The sequence below is a fragment of the Narcine bancroftii genome, chromosome 14 (assembly GCF_036971445.1).
Source record: "Narcine bancroftii isolate sNarBan1 chromosome 14, sNarBan1.hap1, whole genome shotgun sequence".
Classification (NCBI taxonomy): domain Eukaryota; kingdom Metazoa; phylum Chordata; class Chondrichthyes; order Torpediniformes; family Narcinidae; genus Narcine; species Narcine bancroftii.
The window spans coordinates 62,374,137-62,395,942 of record NC_091482.1 but is presented as its reverse complement, the minus strand read 5'-3'; the positions used below and the strand labels follow the sequence as shown (position 1 = coordinate 62,395,942).

At 42.4% G+C, this 21,806-nt stretch overlaps 1 protein-coding gene across 10 annotated transcripts in view; it reads right to left on the bottom strand.

Annotated features, from left to right (window-relative positions):
- Positions 1 to 21,806, bottom strand: part of LOC138749377 (CTD small phosphatase-like protein 2) — an 81,935-nt gene that overhangs the window by 50,702 nt on the left and 9,427 nt on the right. The window contains exons 1-5 of one of the 10 annotated variants that reach the window (XM_069910607.1): positions 14,089 to 14,409; positions 10,362 to 10,532; positions 9,489 to 9,659; positions 4,970 to 5,075; positions 2,433 to 2,642 (exon numbers count right to left, since the gene is read on the bottom strand). In XM_069910607.1, the coding sequence (XP_069766708.1) occupies positions 2,433 to 2,618 (186 nt within the window). In that variant the 5' untranslated portion in view covers positions 2,619 to 2,642; positions 4,970 to 5,075; positions 9,489 to 9,659; positions 10,362 to 10,532; positions 14,089 to 14,409. Of the gene's footprint in view, positions 1 to 2,432; positions 2,643 to 4,969; positions 5,076 to 9,334; positions 9,468 to 9,488; positions 9,660 to 10,361; positions 10,533 to 14,088; positions 14,410 to 14,542; positions 14,648 to 21,806 lie in introns of those variants that run through there. The other 9 variants (XM_069910604.1, XM_069910608.1, XM_069910605.1 and 6 more) reach the window with 9 other exon arrangements.

Here is a 21,806-nt window from a genome sequence, read left to right as displayed (position 1 = left end):
GTCACACAGCATTCTTTATGTAGCAGATAAATACATAACCAATGTTTCAGGGCTGACCCTTCGTCAAGGCTCAAACAAAATGCAGGCAGGAACCTGAATCAAATGGTGGCGAGGCAGTGGGAGGAGCACAGGCCCATAGGATCAAGAGAAAAAAAAGATGAGAAGTGATAGAGGGAGAGATAGATCTCTGAATAGAGAAGGAAGGGATAGAGAACTGGAGGAAAGGAGGCAGTGAGATAGGGAAGAGAGAGAGAGAGAGAGAGAGACAGGGCAGTGGCCTAACAGAAACTGGAGGTTGATCTAAATGCTATCCAGTTGGAGGGAGGCCAGACAGAAAATTAGGTGTTGCTCCTCCAGTTTATTGATGGCCTTGGATTGGAATGGTTTAAAAATATGGCTCGAGTTTACTTTACCTTACTCAGACTTTCTCTTTTCTCACACAGATGGAAAAGAACTTCTTGCAGTAGTCAGCATACCAATCAATCCCTTTCATGAAGATTACATGCTGATGGAAATAACCACTTTGAGCATGCCAGACAGCTGATATATTTCACTTTATTAGCAAATGATGAAATCTTTATTAAAATGGCTGATACAATTTTACACTCAACCCAATTCTGTCTTCTCTCCATAATCTTTGGCACTCTTACTAATCAAGAACCTATCAAACTCCACTTTAAGAATACTTAATGACTTGGCCTCCACTGCTATCTGTGGCAACAAATTCTACAGATTTGCCGCATTCTGGATGAAGAAATTTCTCCTCATCTCTGTTCTAAAGCGATGTCTGTGGCCTTTGGCCCGAGACTCTCTCACTATTGGAAACATCTTCTCTACTTCCATTCTATCTCACCCTTTAAGAATTCAGCACCAAAGAAAAGGTACAAGGACTGCCTAAAGAAATCTCTTGGTGCCTGCCACATTGACCACCGCCAGTGGGCTGATAACGCCTCAAACCGTGCATCTTGGCGCCTCACAGTTTGGCGGGCAGCAACCTCCTTTGAAGAAGACCGCAGAGCCCACCTCACTGACAAAAGGCAAAGGAGGAAAAACCCAACACCCAACCCCAACCAACCAATTTTCCCTTGCAACCGCTGCAATCGTGTCTGCCTGTCCCGCATCGGACTTGTCAGCCACAAACGAGCCTGCAGCTGACGTGGACTTTTTACCCCCTCCATAAATCTTCGTCCGCGAAGCCAAGCCAAAGAAAGAAATTTCAATGAGACACTCCTTCCAGCAAGTACAAGCCCAGAACCATCAATCGCTGTTCATATGATTCCCTCTCATCCCGGGAATCATTCTCGTAAACATCCTCTGGACCCTCTCAAAAATCAGCACTTCCTTTCTTAGATACAAGCCCCAAACTGTTCCCAATACTCCAAATGTGGTCTGCCAAGCCTCAGCATTACATCCTTGCTTTTATATTCTATGTCCTCTTGAAATTAATGCTAATATTGCATTTGCCTTCCTTACTACCGACTCAACCTGCAAGTTAACCTTTGGGGAATCCTGCACCAGGACTCCTAAGTCCCTTTGGACCTTCACTTTCTGAATTCTCTTCCCATTTAGTTTATAGTCTATTTCTTTTGTCCCTCTATCAAAGTACTTTACCATACTCCAGCCTATGCTGTATTCCATCTGTCCATTTCTTTGCCTATTCTTCCAACCTGTCCAAGTGCCTCTACAAACTCCCTGTTTCCTCAACACTACCTCCACCTATCTTTGTGGAAATTTGGCCACAAAGCTATTAATTTCGTCATCCAAATCATTTATTTACACTGAGCCTTACACAACACACCATGTCACCAGCAGCCAGCCAGAAAAGACCCCCTTTATTCTCACTCTTGGCATTCTGCCAGTCAGTCAGTCCTCTTTCCATGCTCAACCCTTAGTGACTACATGCAAGACAGAAGATATTGCATTGTATTATGGTGGTAAATGAAACCATAAGCATATTTAAGGATCCCCAAGAGTGAAAGGGCAAGTTTTCCAAATTATGGTTAATAAAGGGTTAATGGGTTAGGTAAGGCTTTCAGCAGTTACTGATTGTGCAAAAGGTGGGAAACTAATTGCCTTCTTAACATGGGAATATAATTCCTTCTTAACATCTGTGCTGAAATGAGAGAGTAGCTTATCCAAGAATGTCAATACGTTTTGGGATAGGGAACACTCCGACCTTCCCAGATAATTCTAGACATCACAAAGTATTGTCACGAATGCAAAATGGGAAGCTCGTAAAGGTCTCTTGAAGACCCTTGCCCAAAAGGTGTATAAATAGACGATGAACACTCTGCTACTTTGAATGTGTGGGACTCAGTGCAGAAAACTAGTGTAACCAAGGGTTAATAAAGAAGCTGTAGTACATTTACTTGGTTCGATATGTTAAATTTGGACATGTAAGAATGACATCTACACCAGTGCTCTGGTTATACCTTTGTTGTAGTTCCTCGGATAAGTCTTTTAATTGATGAGAGCAATCCAGTTTCCTTCTTCTGAGGTTTTGCACCCATTATAGGTACTGAATCATCTGCATCAGAACGCTTCCGCTTTGTCTTTGCTACTCGTGATTCATGGACAGAGTTTGTTTGCTGAGAAGCCTTTCGCATTCTCAGCCTCATTCTGAAAGGGCGTTACATGTACAACTAGAGAGAAAGAAACATGATGAGCACAATTAGTTATCGACAAAAGGTAAAAATTAAAGTCACTGTTAGTCCAGGTGTCAACCTGGAATAAGTGTAAACACGAGACTACTGATGATGGAATCTGGAGCAGAACAATAGCTGCTCGTCGAACTCAGTGCATCAGCCAACATCTGTAGAAAATGGACAGTTGACGTCTCAGGTCGAGACCTTTCATTTAGACTGAATGTAGAGAGGAGAGTGATAGCCAGAAAAAGAGGTGAGGGAGAGAATGTAGAGAAAGGAGTTGGCAAACAATAGGTTTTCTGCTTCTATAGCTTATGGTCAGCAGAAGTTAGATGAGGGAGGGAAAGGTGGAGATAAGAGGTAGAGAGTGATAGGTGGAGACAATAAAGAGCTGCACATTATGCAATCAGTTAAGGAAGATGGAGTAGAACCAAATAAGGGAGATGATGGGCAGATAGGAACAGTGGGGGAGGGGAAATTAATTGAGTAATAGGAGATTGAGGAGTGGAATAAAGGGAATGTGTGAGAGGACCTGGATGTATCATACAGACTCTCCACATCATTTTCTTTCCAACATCACCATGCCCGGTTTCCCAGTTTTTTCTTCTCTCCCCACAATTCCATCTGCTCACGCACCAACTGAGATCACCTCCCTCCACTGTTCCTGTCCGACCACCATCCTTATTGGTCCACTCTTTATCTGCCTTTCTTATCAGATTTCATAATCTACTGCTTTTAACTGGTTCCATATCACTTCTCAGTCTCTCTACCCTTCCCTCCCCAACTGACTATCTGCTGCCACCAACCCCATCTCACTTGGATCCACCTATCGCTTGCCAGCTCTTGGCCCACACCACTTTGTTCTGGCCATCTCCCCTCTGCAGTCCAGATCAAGAGTCTTGATCTGAAATACTGACTGCATTTCCCTACCCAATATTTCCTGACTGCTGAGTCCTTCAGCAACACTTTTTTTTTCTCATAGATCCAAGTGAAACTTGACCCCAATTGTTTGAACTTCTTACTCTTCAACTCCTACTTGTCTGTCTCCACACATTTTTAAAAATAAAGCCAAAGTGTTTTTCAAATTTTGTTAGAAGGTTCAGGCACATGGGATCCACAAAAGGCTGGCTAATTAATCCAAAACTGGCTTGGTGATAGAAGGAAGAGGGTTAAATTTTAAATTTAGATATACAGCACGGTAACAGGCCCTTCTAGGCCATGAGCCCAAGTCCCCCAAATACATCAATTAACCTACAAGCTCCAATTAACCTTTAAGCCCTGTCCAACGTCTTTGAAAGGTGGGAGGAAATTGGAGTGCCCAGACGAAACCCACGCAGACATGGAAAGACTGTTCTGACTCCTTACAGACCACACCAGATTCAAACCTGGGTCGCTGGCGCTACACTAACCATGCTGCCCTAGGTAATGGTAGATGGATGATTCTTTGATTGGAAGTCTATAACCAGTTGGTATGCCAATGGAATAGTGCTGTGACCCTTGTTGTTAATTATATTTATGAATGTAGGAACAATGATAAATAAGTTTGCAGATGACACAAAAATTGGTGCTGTGGGTAGCGAGGATAGTTGGTTGAGAGTTGGCACATGGAATTTAATCCCACCAAGGACAAGATGACATCTTTTGGGAATTTAAATATGATAGGATGCACACAGTGCCCTCCATAATGTTTGGGACAAAGACACTTTTTTTCCTCTTTTTGCTCCTGTGCTCCAGTTTTCAATTTGTAATAACCTTAAATAAAATCTGGAATGTGCACTTTAATCGCATGAATTGTTTAATGAATTTAAACTTTAATGAATTGTTTGATTACAAATTGAAAACTGTGGAGCACAGGGGCAAATTAAGGAGAAAAAAAAGTGTCTTTGTCCCAAACATTATGGAGGGCACTGTAAATGGTAGGGATTCAAGCCAATTGTTCCATGACGGTTGATAGGATGCTAAGGAAGGCATATAGCATGCTTGCCTTTACAGGTCCATGGGGAAAAAAATATAAAAGTTAGGATGTTATGTTGTAATTTTACAAGCATTGGTTGACTGCAATTGGAGAATCGTGTGGAATTCTGGTCAACCCACTATAGGGAATACATGACCGCTAGAAAGAGTGCAGAAGACAGAAATATCAATGAACATATTTTTATTCATATGAAGTAATCCAAATTTTAGTCCTATAATATGCACAGAGAAATTAGGCAAGATTACTTTTATAAATACATTACTTCCAGCTTTTTGGCTTTCAAAGCAAAAATTCATGTAGGAAATATTAAAGTGACAAGCAAAAACCAAGGGAATTAAATATTACTTACAGATTAATAAAAATAGTGCAGGACAGGACTGCAGTTTATTTTGGCATCAGGAGTGAAAAGGCGAACAGGACTGTATGGAAACAAGTCAAGACATGTAGTACGAAACCTAGAGGAAAGAATTAGGACTAGGGTGAAGAGTTCAGAGCACATACTGTATGTTAGATAATCACCAACCTCTGTGATAGATAATGCATAAACCTAATCAAGTTTTCTCTCTCGTTATCACAAATTTATAACATTTCTCATTTAACCAGATCAATTGGCGATAAATTTAATGGGTTTGAACATATCTTTTTAATATAGCTTTCTCTCTCATACAGGGAATTGGAAAAAAAAGGACAGACTTTCCAAAATGTCCCTTCCAATCCTGCTTAGTTTTACTTCTAAATGTCCATAGTACTAACAGCAAAGTACACTTTTTCAATAAACATAACCAATGTTGTACAATTGATATAAAATCAGGACAATGGAGACAAACAAAATTGTAAGTACAAAACTAAAAATTATCCAGACAAATGCAGCAAATGAAAATAAGAACAATTTTCAGTATGTTTCTTTCATTGTTAATGTTCAGAAAGTGGTTAGTCAACAAGGATGACAAAAGCAATCAGAAAAGGCGCACCAATGAAATAAACTGTTCAGACTGACGATAATCATCATTTTTCATGGTCACCAAACATCCCAAAGCATTTCCAGAAAAGAGACCAAGGACCGATTTTACCAGTGTGTTTGAAATTATGAAAGGAATTAAAAGGGTATTGTGAAAGAAAACCAGAATTACAGACCACAAATATTATTTGTCACTAATAAATTCATTTGAGAATTCTGGATTAAAAAAAAAATCCAGACAGAGGTGAGAATGAGGAAAATATTACCACAGGGAGATCAGCTACCACTGAAGAAAAATAGAGAATAAAACCAGCCCTTCAATTCTGTTCACCATTCAATATGGCTGATTCTCCATTTTATTCCTGCTCTCTTCCCATTCCCCATAACGTGTATAAATATATCTAGCTCCTTGAATATATTCAGCAACAGCCTCCACTGTCTCTTGTCATAGGAAATTGCACAGGTTTACAACCCTCTGAATTCTTCCTCTTCTCGGTCCCATGTCGCCTGTATCCCGACCCTTTGATCTAGATCGTCAAGGAAACATCCCTCCTGCATTTAGTCTATTTACCCCTGTCAGAATTTTGTCTCCTTCAATGATCCCTCATATTCCTAAATTCGAGTGAAGATAGTCTAGTCGATCCAATCTCTCTTTATTTAACAATCCTGCTGTCCCAGGAAAAGGGGTATTTAAGGGGAAGCTCAATACATAAGGTGGAAATTAGGTTACATGAATGGGATTAGATTGAGGTGGGGAATGATACAGCAAGAAGTATGGTCATTTCCAGGTATCCAGTCTGGGTTTCAATCACATTCTTCCCCTTAAGTATCTTCATTTATCATCTATTTTGTCTCTGTGACCTTGGGAGACCTCCAATTCTGTCCGCACATGCATCTTCCCAACATAACCACTGGTTGATCGTCTAGACCACACATGTCAAACTCTGGCCCGCATTATATTTGGCCCACAAGATCATTTCAAAAATGTATTAGAGGTGGCCCGCACTGCAGCGAGAGCCAATGCTGTTTTTTGGTCATGTCACCCCCATCATCCTCCCCCTTCATTGCACATCCTTCCCCATTGTAACACGAGAAATTGTCACACGAGAAGTCTGTTGATGTCATCAGCCGGCAAGCCAGTTGGAAGGCTCCCCGCACAACCAGTCACTTCTCCCAGCTGTCGAGCGGTGCGGCGGATGGGCGAGCGCCTGTGATTTCCTGTCGGTGCGACGGACATGGCAGGCTGCGCACGGCCCCCGGGTAGCACGAGCCCCGCGTGACTGGCAGCGGACGGCCCTTCCACAGCGCGAGCGCACTTCTCCCGGTCGCCACGGCCTTCCGCGCTTGCACCCGCGCGGACCCCAGGGACGGCTGGTTCAGCCCTGCACATGAAGAGAGAGATGGTGGCTGTCCGCAAAGGTTGATCGGCAGCGCGCTGGGCCTGAGTGGGTGGGTAAGCAGGGGTGGGCAGAGGGTGTAGGTGAGGAGTAATGGGCAGGGGAAGTTATGGTGGTGTGAGGGGCAGTTAGAGGGAGGGATGAGTAGAAGGAGGGGTGGATAGGGAAGAGGTAAAAGGGGAGGGGCAGGGCGAGTAGGGGAGGGGTGATTAGAGGGTGAGAGATGGGTAGAGGGAGAAACAGGTTGAGGGAAGAGGCAGTAGAGGGGCGAGTATAGGATGGGGTGGGTAGAGGCAGAGCGAGTGGAGTGAGGGGTGAGTAGAGGTTGGGTAAAGGACTGGTCAGGTAGAGGGATGGTGGGTCGAGGGTGAATAGAGGCCTAGAGCCTGAGGAGTGAGCAGGAAATGCTGAGTCCTGATGCAGGCCAAAATGGACACAGCCTGTGAATGCTGACTACATCTCCACAGGGACCAAATATGTTTCCCTCAGGTCAAGCAAAGGGTGAACTTGAGCTACCTACTCCTGACCTGTAACATTATCCTCCTAAGGTTATATCCTAAAGTTTAACATTACATATGTTGAAAGAAGAGAAAACATGCAGATGTTGTTGAAAATTTTCAATAAATATTTAGTTCGGCCCTCGACTTAGTCCAAGTTTTTAATTTTGGCCCTCCGTGAATTTGAGTTTGACACCCCTGGTCTAGACTATAAAGCATGATCCTTAACTGAAGGACAAAGAGATTAGTACTAACTCAATAAACTGCTCCTTTTACAAACCAGTGTTTAAACATTCTCAGCCACCCACTGAACATTGCTAATAACCAAAGGAGAATCTGTTTATAACTAAAACTAAAGGGCATTATCAAGATCAATTTTACTGAGACAACACAGAATAGTTGTTACTAGATGTTCTGTTCTCCAACAGAGTATGACAGCAATGTGTGAGCTGAATTTCCAACAACCCACCTTTATGCTTGGGTGTAAATCACACGTATTCAGCTCTCAAATCAAGGGTCAACTTACCTTGAACACCCCTACAGCCTTCCAATCAGCTTTCGGCCCCTGATGGCTCCCAAACAAATGCTTAGTTATGAAACATAAAATATACTTCCTTCTCTCTTGCTCTGTGCTATTATTTTTGACATGGTTGATAATACCAACCCTTAATTTCACTCTCCCATTCTCCAGCTGGACATTATGTACTGAACAGATTCCATTAGTATCTATCCAATTGCAATTATGCAATGGCTTCTAGATTTCTGTTAGCATTATTGATGCTGGTTCCCGCCAAACATTGATCCTTGATTTCTTCCTATTTCTAATCTCAGTTTCATAATTTTTTTTTAATGTAAATTTCCACATGTGTACTGATGACAGCTATTTTATCTTTCCACAATCGTACTGTTTACCTCATATACAAGGCTGGATAGAGAGAAATTTTCTCTAACTAAAACAATTATTGGAAAGACCAATACCATTCCTTCAATTCATGCCATAGACTCCACTGTATTCCCTGAGCTGAACCAGACCATTTGCAATGCTGAAGCGACACGTGTCCCCAAGATCTGTTTCAGACTACATGTACAAATTATCACTTCACTCCGAGTTCGGCTCATCTCCTCTCTAAATCTTCAGCCTTGTTTTGTTGCCCCAAGTGGCATTGCTTGTTAGCTTCCCTGTTTCCGTAAACCTGATGTTATCTAAAACTCTGTAACTCACAGCAAGCCCTGTTAACCCTTCTTCACATGGTTAACCCAAATTTTAAAATTCTAATCCTGGATTTCAATTATCATCCCCTATTCAAAATGTCCTCAAGCCCCCACAACCCTCTAATCTTTACCTCTCACTTTCTCCAAACTTCACTGTTCCACTACTGGCAGCTGTCTTCCAATTGTCAAGACTCTAAACTCATGTATTCCTTACCCAAGGTAAACAAGAGAGATTACAGAGGCTGAAAAACTGGAGTAACAAAAAAATGCTGCAGGATTCTTGCCTGAAAATTGGCTATCTATCGCCTTCCATGGATGCTGCCTGACCCATTGAGTTCATTTTGCAGGTAATGCCCGACCGAAACTTCTTCATCTCGCTTTTGAATTTGCAACTCTGAGCTTTAAGTGATTTACCCTAATATCTTGAGTTTGATGTCAAATTTGTTCTAAATTGCTCCCAAAGAAAAACCGTGCCACAATTTATTTAAAGACAACAAATTGGTACACTCACGTTTTGCAAAAAACATACTTAAACAGCCTTGAAATTTATATAACATCAATTTCAAAAATATGGAAGATGGGAAACTTGAGGAGCAAAAGAATGATGGAAGGAATCTTGTATTATTGCACCAGCAGAGGTAACCACTCACTGATTGAGTAAATGTGCATCAAGCCCCAGATCCAAAAAGTAAGGCATCCTGGTCTCACAAAGCACACATCTTCACCCCAAGTGCCTATGTTAAGCTCAGATTCTGCATACAGAGCAATCCTCAATCGATTCTTCACACAAAACTGTACACATACAGTTCATGGAGGTCCAGCGAGTATGTCAATAGGTGTAGATTTCTTGAAGTCTTAGCGACTTTTCAAATTCTTGGTGAAGTTTGGCTCCTCCTCGATGTACTGGAACAATGTGCATTTTTCACAGAAAAATGGACATAGTCGTCAAATACAATCCTCAAAATACCAGAAATCCTGTGTAATGGAAACAGAATTTGACGGATTTCAGTTACTGCAAAATAGTGGCTTTTTTAAAATATAGGGCATCACAAAAATGAAGCATCCTTGTTAGACTATTTTTTTTCCAGATTCTTTGTTTCTGGCCACAGAATACAAACAAGGTTAGTTATCAGTAAGTTTCCGTAGGCTACTAGATACTAGATCATATCCATATCTCAGGCAAGACAGATGTATGGAACTGTTTCTACGATGCTTGGTTTGATCACTCATCACAGAAGCATGGAAAGCAATCTATTAGATCACAACATATTTAGCACACTTCACAGAATTAAGTCAAACATCCCAGGAATTTCAGTTTGAATGCTCTATGAGGGATGAAATGGGCTGGCTTATCAGTTCTTTATACATTTTCTGATACAGAGCTCTGTATTCTAGTGATTTCAATTCTGAAAATATGTTTGATCATCTTCCTCAATTACCCAGCAAAGACACTGAACTAGGCCGAGCTGAGAGAGAATTGCACCATGCAATGAGCAAGTTAGCAAGGATAAGTTTACATTAAAAGCCAGCTCAGGCCAAAAGTACTTTTACAAAAATTTACAATTTTTACCGTTTTGCATTGAGAATCGTCCCTTCAATTATTTAATGCTAATTAGGTTATTTTGTTGCTGATAGGCTGAGCCGCAGTTCTGATAGAGTGCACATTCATCCACCTACCAGATCACTTGGTGGCACATGGTAGATTCCAGTCAGCAGTAATGACAAAGGTTCTCCGCTCCAACCAAGTCTTGCTACATTTACCTAGATGCTGGAAGGATAAAGGCACATTGGTGCATAGATGATGCGAGGTCCAGTTACAAGGAGACGACCTGGCATATAAATGCAAACCTGTAAAGGTAGAGGAGCAATTCAGCCCATACATCATCAGAACTGACAAAAAGCAGTTAGTTTGAGGGAACGGTGCACAGAAAATTGTTCCAAATCTCTTTCTTCTTGCGTAGGAATGAAGCTGATGGCTTGGGGATCCGGGATTACAAGAGGTCATATAAAAAGAAACCTAGGTTTGAAACATTTGGAAGATAGCCCTACACTATTGTTAATGAGTATTTGTAAGATGCCACAGAAATTATGAATATCTTTTAAAAAAAATCACTGCCTATGCCTCAAAGCAGAAAACAATTAGGAGATTCAATTTGGTTTTAAATTGAGGTCATAGAAATGCTTTCCATGCCAGAAATGTGTAGTCAAAGAACAAAGCTTTAAGGTAATTAGCGAAGGAACAAGATGCTATATAAAAATTACTTTCATATAGCGTTTTTTGAATGGATAAACTGATTGGGAAAGGTGGGGGGGAGGGGGGAAAGGAAGAGGCACAGTTCAGGAGGAAATGAGATCAATAATCTTTGATTTTTTTAAAAAAAATCAGTGCTAGGAGAAAATACAAAAGACTAACTGCACAGTTCTTTCAAAGAGCAGACACAAGCATTAGGTGAATGGTTGTCTGCTGTACTGAATGATTCTATCATTCTACACATTTCATCAATTTGCTGATGGCACTCCCCACCACCAATCAAGTTATTTTCCTATGTGCTTGCAAGGATTTCGAGAACTATGACACAGAGGCCAGGAAACCTAAATAAGCAAATAATCGCCATCAATAACTGGTTTCTTTACGTAAAGATATCACCTATGCTGTTACTCCGAGTCTGGAGGTCAGACTGGGGAGAAATGTATAGGTCCAGTTGAGGACAAGTGGTAACTGGCATAAACATCACAATGGATGGATACACAGAATATGCAGTTTGGTACAGTAGGTACAATTGCAATATCTTTAACATTCAGAATCACTTCATTTAGTTGTGGGTCAGCTGAGTGAACAACAGTGGACCGCATGCAGCCCAATGCTCACTGAAATAGATGTAAGATGTCCAAACAGATACTACTTCTAAGCCAATCTAATTAATCAATAAATCTCTAGCTTACATTTCACTAGGCTGTATGCACATAACTACACAATAGCGCACGCATAAACATGCATTCCCTAATGTCTTTCGTGTTACTGGGAGAGGAGAACCAAGTCAGATTTTTTTTCTCAATGAATAATGAACCATTTATATTGAAAATTTAAAACAATATTTCATATTATCTTCTCTCTGCTGTTCCACCCAATCGTTACAAAACTGATCGAATTCAACTTTGTACTTTATCATGGCAAATTATGAACTGCAACCCACTAATCATTTTTCCTGGTCCAATATTATCCACCACACTATGACTTCTACACCATGTAAACATCAGCACGGTTACCATTAGCCAGAATAAACGCCAATTAAAATTTGTACTTTTTTGAGTAATAAAACACAAGTTCAGAATACACTTCATTTTAACCTTAGCCAGATTGGGAAAATCTGGGCAGTTCTTCTTTTCAAACAACAAAAATTTATGAAGATATTATGCAATGTTTAGTGACAAAATTGAAAGAACACAGTGGTGGGAGCGTGGAACAATCTGCCAGCTGAATTGGTAAACGCAGGCTCAATTTTGACATTTAACAAAAATTTGGACATGTACATGGACAGGAAGGGAATGGAGGGATATGGTCTAGGTACAGGTCAGTAGGACAAGGCAGAAAAATAGTTTGGCATAGACTAGAAGGGCCTGTTTCTCTGCTATAGTGTTCTATGGCAGAGTGCTAAGGGGATGTGTGGCTCAACAACCAGATGTTCTCACTGATATCTTTAACAAATCCCTGAAAAGCACCTTGGTCCCAACGTGCCTCAAAGTCGCCACCATTGTCCCCGTGCCGAAGAAGTCATCTGTATCCTGCCTCAATGAATACTGCCCTGTCGCACAGAGGCTCGTCATGAGACACATCAAGCTCCGCTGCCCCCAGCACTAGACCTCCTGCAGTTTGCAGACAGACCCAACTGATCTACAGACAAAACCATTGCCACAGCCCTCTATCCTTCTGCAATTGGATTCTTGACTTCCTGTCGGGGAGACCTCAGGCAGTCCAGATCGGAAACTGCACCTTCAAGACCATCACAGTGAGCATTGGGTTGCATGCGGTCCACTGTTGTTCACTCAGCTGACCCACAACTATACAGCTAACACATCATCACGCTCGCTGACGACACGAATGTGGTGGGCCTGATTAGTAAGAATGATGAGTCAACATACAGAGATGAGGTGCAGCCACCAACAGACTGGTGCAGAGTCAAAAAAAAAAGATGGTTCTCAGCTTCAGAAGGGCCCAGGAGGACCTCACTCTGCCGACCACTGACGCCTCCACTATTGAGGTCGCCAAGAGTATCAAGTTCCTTGAAGTGCACTTGGTGGAGAATCTCAACTGGTCCCTTAACAACAGATCCATGGCCAAGAAAGCCCAGCAGCACCTCTACTTCCTGCAAAGGCTGAGGAAAGTTCATCTCCCACTGCCCTCCCAAAAGCATCTTGTGCAACTGCATCACCACCTGGTTTGGTAGCTGTACCTCCTCAGACCACAAGATCCTGCAGAGGATAGTGAAGTCAGCGGAAAAGATCATTGGGGGCTCTCTTCTTACCATGAGGAACATCTAATGCACTTGATGAAGGTGAAAGGCAATAAACATTGAGAAAGACTCCACTCGCCCCCTCAAGTAAACTGTTCACCCTTCAGCCATCTGGTAGGAGGTACTGCAGCACTAGGGCCCATACATCCAGATTGGGCAACAGTCTTGTCGTTTCCCCCCCACCCCCCACCCCCGCCCCAGGTCATCAGACTCCTGAATTCCAAGAACATATGTGCTTAGAGTACCTTGGTACCAGGGATTCTTACAGTATACGTCTTAATATTTTATGAGTTTAACTTCTATCTTATATTTATGTAAATATGCCCCATGGTCCTGGAGAAACGCTATCTCATCTTTACCATGGTATGAACGATAAATAAAGGTGACTTGACTTATCTTGGTTCTAAAATCATCAATGAGCCAAGAAAGTGAATGCCACTAATCATCGATTGAAGAAGACATAATAATTATGCTAAACAGGATGATGAATTCAGGACACGTACTAAATTTCAGACCAATTTACCAATACTTCCACAAGTGAACTCAAACCAACTCATTAATACTTTCCCAAGGAATACAAAGGTGCAATACTGTTGCTTAGCTCCATTTATTCAAGTAAGGGCTTTTACTGACTTCAGAAATAATCAAGCTTTTTTTTTAAGTAATATTGACTGGTTCAATTCTGTGGAGACAAACACAATTCAGAGAGTAATAAGAAACCCAGTTGATTGTTTGATATTCCCAGAGATACAAAGTCAAAATATCTTTGAACTTCTTAAGCAGAAATTGATGTTACTTTTACCCCTTTTACACAGCGCTTGAAAGCCAGGTATTATATGGCTTTTTAGCACCATGTGAATGCATCGAAGGGGGATTGAGGGGTCAAAACTTACCCGGCTTCAATCTGCCAAGGTAGGTAGTATCAGAAGTGGAGCATATTGATGTGGGACTAGTCTAAAAGGGTGGGCCATGTTGCCATGGAGTTGGGCTACATTCCACCTCTTGCTTCAGGAAGCCAGCTCGCTGTATAAAATGACACACGGACCCAACTTTTCTTCTGTTCTGTGAACAAGCAAGCCGGCTTCCAGAGATGGGTTGAGTATATGGCAATAACACAGCCTTTCAGTGTAAAAAGAGCTTTTCAATGATGCAGGGCTCTGCCATAGACGGTGCTATTACTCAGCATAAGCAATGCACTTACAAACTGGTTTGGTAAAAAAACAAAAGCATTGCTGTATGAGGGGCAAGTAAGTTAATTGCATATTTAAGTCATAATCACTGTTTAGTTACATATAAATGAGTGAAACACAAAACACTGCAGACGCCGTGAAAGTAGTAAAAACACACCAAAATACTGGAGGAACTCAGCCGGACTTCCAGTGTCCATAGGAGACAAAGATATCTTGCGATGTTTTGGGCCTGAGCCCTTCTTCAAGGAACAAGAATAAGGAGGATAAGCATATAAATAACTACCCATTACCCACTACATTGAAGAAGTTACCATAGCTTGCATCTTCACCTCAAACAGAATGTTTACGAAGCAAAGCAACAATGTATCCAGTACAATGGGGTTCTTTACTTATTATGACACAGGATTCCATTCAACCATGAGATGATGCTGTTTTCCAGCAGTGCAATTCCATTACCCCTCTTATTTCTCTCATCAGGGATAATTCAATCAAATAGATGTACAGCACGGTAACAGGCCCTTCTGGCTCATGAGCCCATGCCGCCCAATTACACCCAACTAATGCAACCCCCATATGCTTTGAAGGATGGGAGGAAACCCAAGTGTCCATGAGAGAACGTACAGACTCCTTACAAACAGCGCCAGATGCAAACCCGGGTTGATGGTGCTTCAACTGTGTTGTGCTAACCGTGCAACCCAATTTAGTGACAATTAATCTTCCAACAGATATCTGGGATGTGGGAAGAAATTAGGACACCCAACAAATCTGTCAAGATGAGAGAAGTGTCAACTGCACACTGATTGAATTAGAATTCTGGACTGAACCCAACTGTTGTGGCACTATACTGCCCTTTGCAACGAGACCTCAGCAAATCATACCTTCAATTCATTGGTTGTTAGTATGGTGGCTAAATCCTGCTAAAAATGTCCTGATCACTAAAGCAACCATGCAACCGCTGCAACTGTGCCTGCCTGTCCGGCATCGGACTCGTCAGCCACAAACGAGCCTGCAGCCGACGTGGACATTACCCCTCCATAAATCTTCGTCCGTGAAGCCAAGCCAAAGGAAAGGACCGGCTGTGGATGTTGTCTACATGGTCTTTAGTAAGGCTTTTGAAGGTTCAGAAGCTAGGTATTCAGGGTAAAGTAGTGAAATGGATTCAACAAAGCTGGACAGGAGAAGCCAGAGAGTAGTGGTGGATGATTGCTTCTCAGTCTGGAGGCCTGTGACTAGTTGTGCGCCTCAGGGATCAGTGCTAGGACCATTGTTGTTTGTCATCTACATCAATGATCTGGATGATAGTGTGATAAATTGGATGAGCAAGTTTGCATATGACACCAAAGGGGAACTTCTTCACACAGAGAGTAGTGTGAATGTGGAATGAGCTACCAGCTGAGGTGGTGAATGTGGGCTCAATTTTAACATTTGAGAAGAATCTGGACAGGTACACGGATGGGAGATGTATGAGGGCAATAGACTGGGTGCAGGTCAGTGGTACAAGTAAAAAAAAAAGGGTTTAGCACAGACCGGAAGGGCTGAAGGGGCCTGTTTCTGTGCTGCAGTGTTCTATGGTTACTGAAATGCTGGAGGACTTCAGCTATACCTTTGGTTTTTTGGAACAGCATTTCAGTGTGTTTTTATTACAATCAGCATTTGCAGACTTTCAACTTTCAACCAGACTTTCATGTTTCAACCAGATAAAATAAATCTCGCTAGGATCTTTTTCACTAACTGATCCTATTTTAATAACTGTAGAGCTATAGTGCTCCAATGTCATGCTAACACATCTGGCCTGTTTGATACTCCTGATGTGTTTTAAATGACAATCTTTTTCATTTTTTTCTACTTTCAATGATGTGACTATGACATGTGCAGACAGGAACTTAATGACCTGAAACCAGGACTTCTGATGCAAATAATTATGGGCAAATTGATTTCAGCATAAATTAAAGTTCATTCCTAAAAGTATGCCTGCTAAAAAGCAAGTAAACCCGAGGGTGGAAATTAAATAAATTGACTCAACTATGCAAGTTTGGGCAAAGCACTTTCGCTTTCATGAACAACCATAACACATCAGTCACGTGCATTCAGCTCTCCCTGTCATTGTTACAGATTGAATTAGGATGATATTTTGAGAATTTTTACAGTCACTGCTCCATTTAAACAGCTATACTCATATAAGCCTTTTGCAAATTTTGATAACAAGACTTCCAATTATTCATCTGGAAAAAAATCACTTTGTATTTTTCATCAACAGCAACGCCAAATGTTGTCTTTTATTTTAATCTCTACCTACTTTGCATCATTCTTCCAAGTACAAAAACTAATTTCAGAATGTTATGCTATGCTTTAAGTTAACTAACCAATACCATGATTTCCAGTATGTCAGAATTCTGAGGTTTGTAGTCATAATCCACATTTGATATTAAAATAATTTCATAAACTCAGTCAGTCAGAAAGCCTCTTAATATCCAAGGCCTCTTCCTATCTCCTCCAATACCATTGATTATAGTCTGCAACATTTGGGATGATGCCATTTATATATTACATTAATAGCAGGAGATAAACTACAGAATTTCAATGTACATCTGAAAATAAGTTCCAAGAGCAAAATGTCAAATACTAATCCAGTAAACTCGCTTCCCAAAATAAAATTCCCTGCAGGTATTTTTGTACATTTTCATGAAAAAGAATAGTTGGATGAAAACGACTTAAAACTCTGGATAAACAATGTGTGGAACAGGCAGCCAGGCAGTTTACACAAAAGACGGACTTTGCTGGACTAAGATATGTTTCATAGCCACTTAACTGAGAACACTAAAAGTAGATTAGCACTACATAATACTTACATGGCGGTTATCCGGGGCAGTCTGATGTCTATATTGCAACCTCATGACATCTGCTTAAACAAGCCATTCAAAGCCCATATGCGTGAGGAATAGAATACATGGATGTCAAGTGCAGAAAAATGGATTACTAAAGGTGGGGCAATTGTGCTGCATCACTTGATATGCTGTGTAACTTCGTGCTCAAGGCATGGGACAAAGTTAAAGTAGAGACTGATAAATCATTTAAAAGTACAGTATCTCTTGTGCAATTGATGGCATGGAAGATAATTTATTGTGAGACATTGACGATGAAGCTGAAAACGCCTCATCAGATACAGACTGGGACCCATATGATGTGCTTGCTTCCATCTTTGCTTCAGGTGAGGGTAGTGAGAATGATTTTGAAGCGTGTTAATTGTGTTGTTTTCAATGAAAATCAGTTGCAGTCTGTTTTCTTTTTGGTTTTTCAAGGGTCAACATATGCCGAATTGGTTTTTCAAGGGTTGACTTGTACGCCAAATCATTTTCTCAAGAGTTGACTTATATGGTGGATCAGCACAGATTGGATTTTGAGCTGAATTTAAGGTCTCAAAAGTATATCCAATGAGTAAGTCGACACTCATCTTTTTGGGTTTCGTGTGTGTGTGCGCACGCGTGTGCATCGTATAGAAGTATATATGTATGGTAACAGAAGAGAAAAGGAACACATCTGCACCAAGCCGAGTGAACCAGTAACTGACTGTTTATTCAAACAGACCTCACTGCAAAAGAAATACTGTAAAATCCTCCCTGCCACGCTGGCTCAAGGGAGTGACATTAGCGCACAGTCTCAGGATCGGCGCTCACTTCCCACAGTCCGCTCTTTAACCCTTACGCTTCTCCTCACTGAGGAGGCAGTCCCTGGACTGCTGTGTGTAGGCTGTGTGCTGTGGCAATTTGGTCCCTTGTGTACGGGGCTGGATCGCTACACCATCCCCCCATAATCACAAACAGTTCTTACAGTCTTTGTTTTTAGGAGGGCGGCCATGTTGCCACAACCAAGGAGCAGGGAAAGGTTCCGTGTCATCCTAGTGGGCCTATTTCAAACACTCCATAGTGAAGATGTCCTGTTAACCCCCAATGTCCAGAGTAAAAACCACCCCATCCCTTTTAAGCACTTTAAAAGGCCCATCATAAGGGCATTGTAAAGGGGTTCCTGGCTGCCCCCTCCTGATGAATATGAAATCTGCAGTTTTCAAATCTTCTGGGCCATGGCAGGGTGGTGTGCCGTGTGTGGTAGAAGGAAGTGGCCGTGGGTTGGCTGTGCTGTCCCTTAAGCTCTGCGGGATGTTCATGGCATTGGGTTGACGTTCAGTGGAACTGAAATGGTCACCTGGAATGGCAAGCAGCGTCACGTAGACTATTTCAGCCAACGAGGTGGGGAGGCCTTCCTTGGATGCCATGCGGATGCCAAGCAGGACCCATGGGAGTTCGTCCATCCAGTTCAAGCCCTGGAGTCAAGCTTTCAGAGACGCTTTTAAGTGGCGGTGATAGCGCTGCACCAGTCCGTTCGCTTGGGGGTGGTAGGCAGTTGTGTGGTGTAACTGGCTTCCACAGAATTTTGATAGTGTTGACCACAGGGAGGAGGTGAATTGGGCTCCTCGGTCGGAGGTAATATGTGGGGGACACCGAAATGAGCAACCTACTGCAACATGAATGCTCGCATGCAAGTTTCTGTGTCACAGGCTGACATAGGAATTGCCCCTGGCCAGCATGTGAAACAGTCGACCACAGTGAACAGGTATCTCATCCCTTGGCTGATTGGCAGTGGTCCTACGACGTCCACGTGGAAATGATGGAATCTATTTTCCGTAGATGGGAAGGGTTGTAACGGTGCCTAGGTGTGTCACTAGATTTTGGCATGTTGACATTGTATTCAGGTCTTCCCCCAGACTGTTGATCTGATGGAGGGATGCGAAAGTCCATGCACTTGGTTGAAAACCTGGCATCTCCAAACAGCAGGAAGGATGGGCCTCGGGCAGCCAGTGGACATGTCGCAAAGGAGTAGTGGTCCTCCTGGTTCTGGGGCGAACTCCTATAGTCCTGTGATGGCCGTGCGGTAGCCCTGCATGTCTGCATCCTTGTCTTGATCTTGGCGAGTTGGGCCATGTCAATACTACCCGTAACCTCGGAAATTGTTGGACATCTGTAGTAAATTCCGAGATATAGGAAAGTTGGCATTGTTGTCTGGCCGATCATGGGTCCAAGATCTTCCCCAGTGCTTGCAATAATGGCTTGTGGTCTGTGTATGCCGTGAATACCCGGCCTTCCAGGATGTACCTAAAATGCCAGGTACAGAGCCAGCAGCTCCCGAGCAAAAGTACTATTAAGTTCGGTTGGCCTCAGGTGCTTGCTGAAGAAAGCAAGTGGCTTCCATTGTTGATCAACCCACTGCTGCAGTACTGGGCCGACCGCACTCCCGGAGGTGTCTGTCGTCATTGACAATGGGGAGTCTGGGTCTGGGTGGGCCAAGAATATGGCTTCAGATAGTGCTGTTTTGGTTGCATGAAAGCTTGGAATGCTTCAGTGGACCAGGAGAGAGTCTTCTTTCCCCTTTTGATGAGGTTGAATAGTGGTTGCATGACGGCTGCCGCTCCTGGGAGGAAATGATGGTAAAAGTTCATTATGAATTCCTGCAGTCCCTTGAGAGAGGTTGGCTTGGGAAAACAGTGGATGGCCTCTACCTTGTCAGGCAGTGGCGTGGCGCCCCTGCTGGTGATACGATGTCCCAGGAAATTGATGGTGTCCAGGCCAAAATGGCATTTAGCTGGGTTGATAGTTAACCTATGAGCCTGAAGCTTGGCGAAGAGCTGCCGAAGGTGTTCCTATGCTGGGGATGGTGATGAGAATATTGTCTAAATAGACAAATATTCCCTCCAGATTCCGAGTCACCACGTCCATAAGGCGCTGGAACGTCTGGGCCTCATTTTCTAGGCCAAAAGGCATAGGCGCAAATTCGAAAAGTCCAAACGGGGTGATGATGGCAGTCGGGGTGCACTGGGATCTGATGATATCCTTCACCAAATCGACTTTAGAGAAGATCCGAGTTCCTTGGAGTCAAGCAGCAAAACCTTGCATATGTAGTATTGAATCTGGCACTGTTGCACCATTTAACATTTAACCACCAGTAATCTCTGCATGGGCGCCACCCTCCAGAGTCCTTAGGGAATGCCCAAGGGCTGTTCGAGCGACAAACGATACCCAACTCCTCCATGGTTGCAAACTCAGTTCTGGGGAAGTCGTCTTGCCCTCGCATAAATTGTTGGTCCAGTGATCTCAATGAAGTGCTGTATGCAGGTTCCATGTCATGGAAATTCGGGGCTAGCAGCAACAGGAAATCAGTCAGTAGGGAGGTGTACTGGAGGCGTGGACTCCCATCAGCTGGAAATTTCGTTGGCGTATGGTGAGAGAAAAAGCCTGGAAGATGCTGCGTTCACTAGGCAAAACTACCATTGTGAGCACTGGCTTGTATGATTCCTGTCTCAGCCAACATAATTTTGCAAGCCACACATTATACGTCAAAGAGCCGAATGTTGCTCAAGAGCCACGGTTTGGCCCGTTATACACTATCAAACAACTGATATGAACAGTATGATATCACAAAAAAATACAACACACTCAAACATTGGAGAAATCAGCAGGTCATGCAGCATCCAAAGGAAGAAAAAGGTCATCAACAATTCAGGCCTGAGCCGTTTGTCAGGAATGCTTTGATTAGAGCTTTTGAGAAAACATAATAAGATAGAGGGAAAAAGTTAATGAGAATATTTTGCATTTTTAAAAATTAAATGCCCATAGTTGCAAACTTTTTATTTTTTGGCAGAGTAGCATTACATTATTGAAAATTCCTGCTTTCTTCAATGTACAGTAAAATCCCTGTTGTCCAGAATTCAAGCAACCAGCAAAAAAAAAATCACACAAAATAGGTTAAAAAATACAGATGTTTAAAAATGGCTCCTCGCTGTTAGTTTGCCAATCACACAACGTCAAGCAACTGGAAAATTCACTAATATGGCTCCTACCAATCCCCATAGGTGGCAGATACCAGGGGTTTTACTGTACATTCTTTCCATCACAATGTGGCTGCACTGTATATCACAAAATACATTGTAGCAACAAGTCAGTTACTTCAGTATGACTTCCAAAATCTGGATATTCCATCACAACCTGGGCAAGAGCTACGTGGGAAAACCACCATCTGATTGTTTGACTCCTAAATGTTACTGTTCCTTTACTGACAGTCAAAATCCAGGAAGTCCTTCCATTTGTGGTAATTTCTCCAAACAATGCAACAATCAAGGAAACAACTCACAACCAATGACAAATAACAGCACCACAACACTATTGCAGTGCCAGCGACACGGGTTCAAATCCAGTGGTGTCTATAAGAAGTTTGTACATTCTCCCGTGTCTGCATGGGTTTCCTCCCAACTTCCAAAACATGGGGGATGGTAGGTTAATTGGGGAATTTGGGCAGCATGGGCTCAAGGGCCATAAGGGCTTGTTACCGTGCTGGATGTCTAAGTTTTAAATTTAAATATGAGATGCATAACA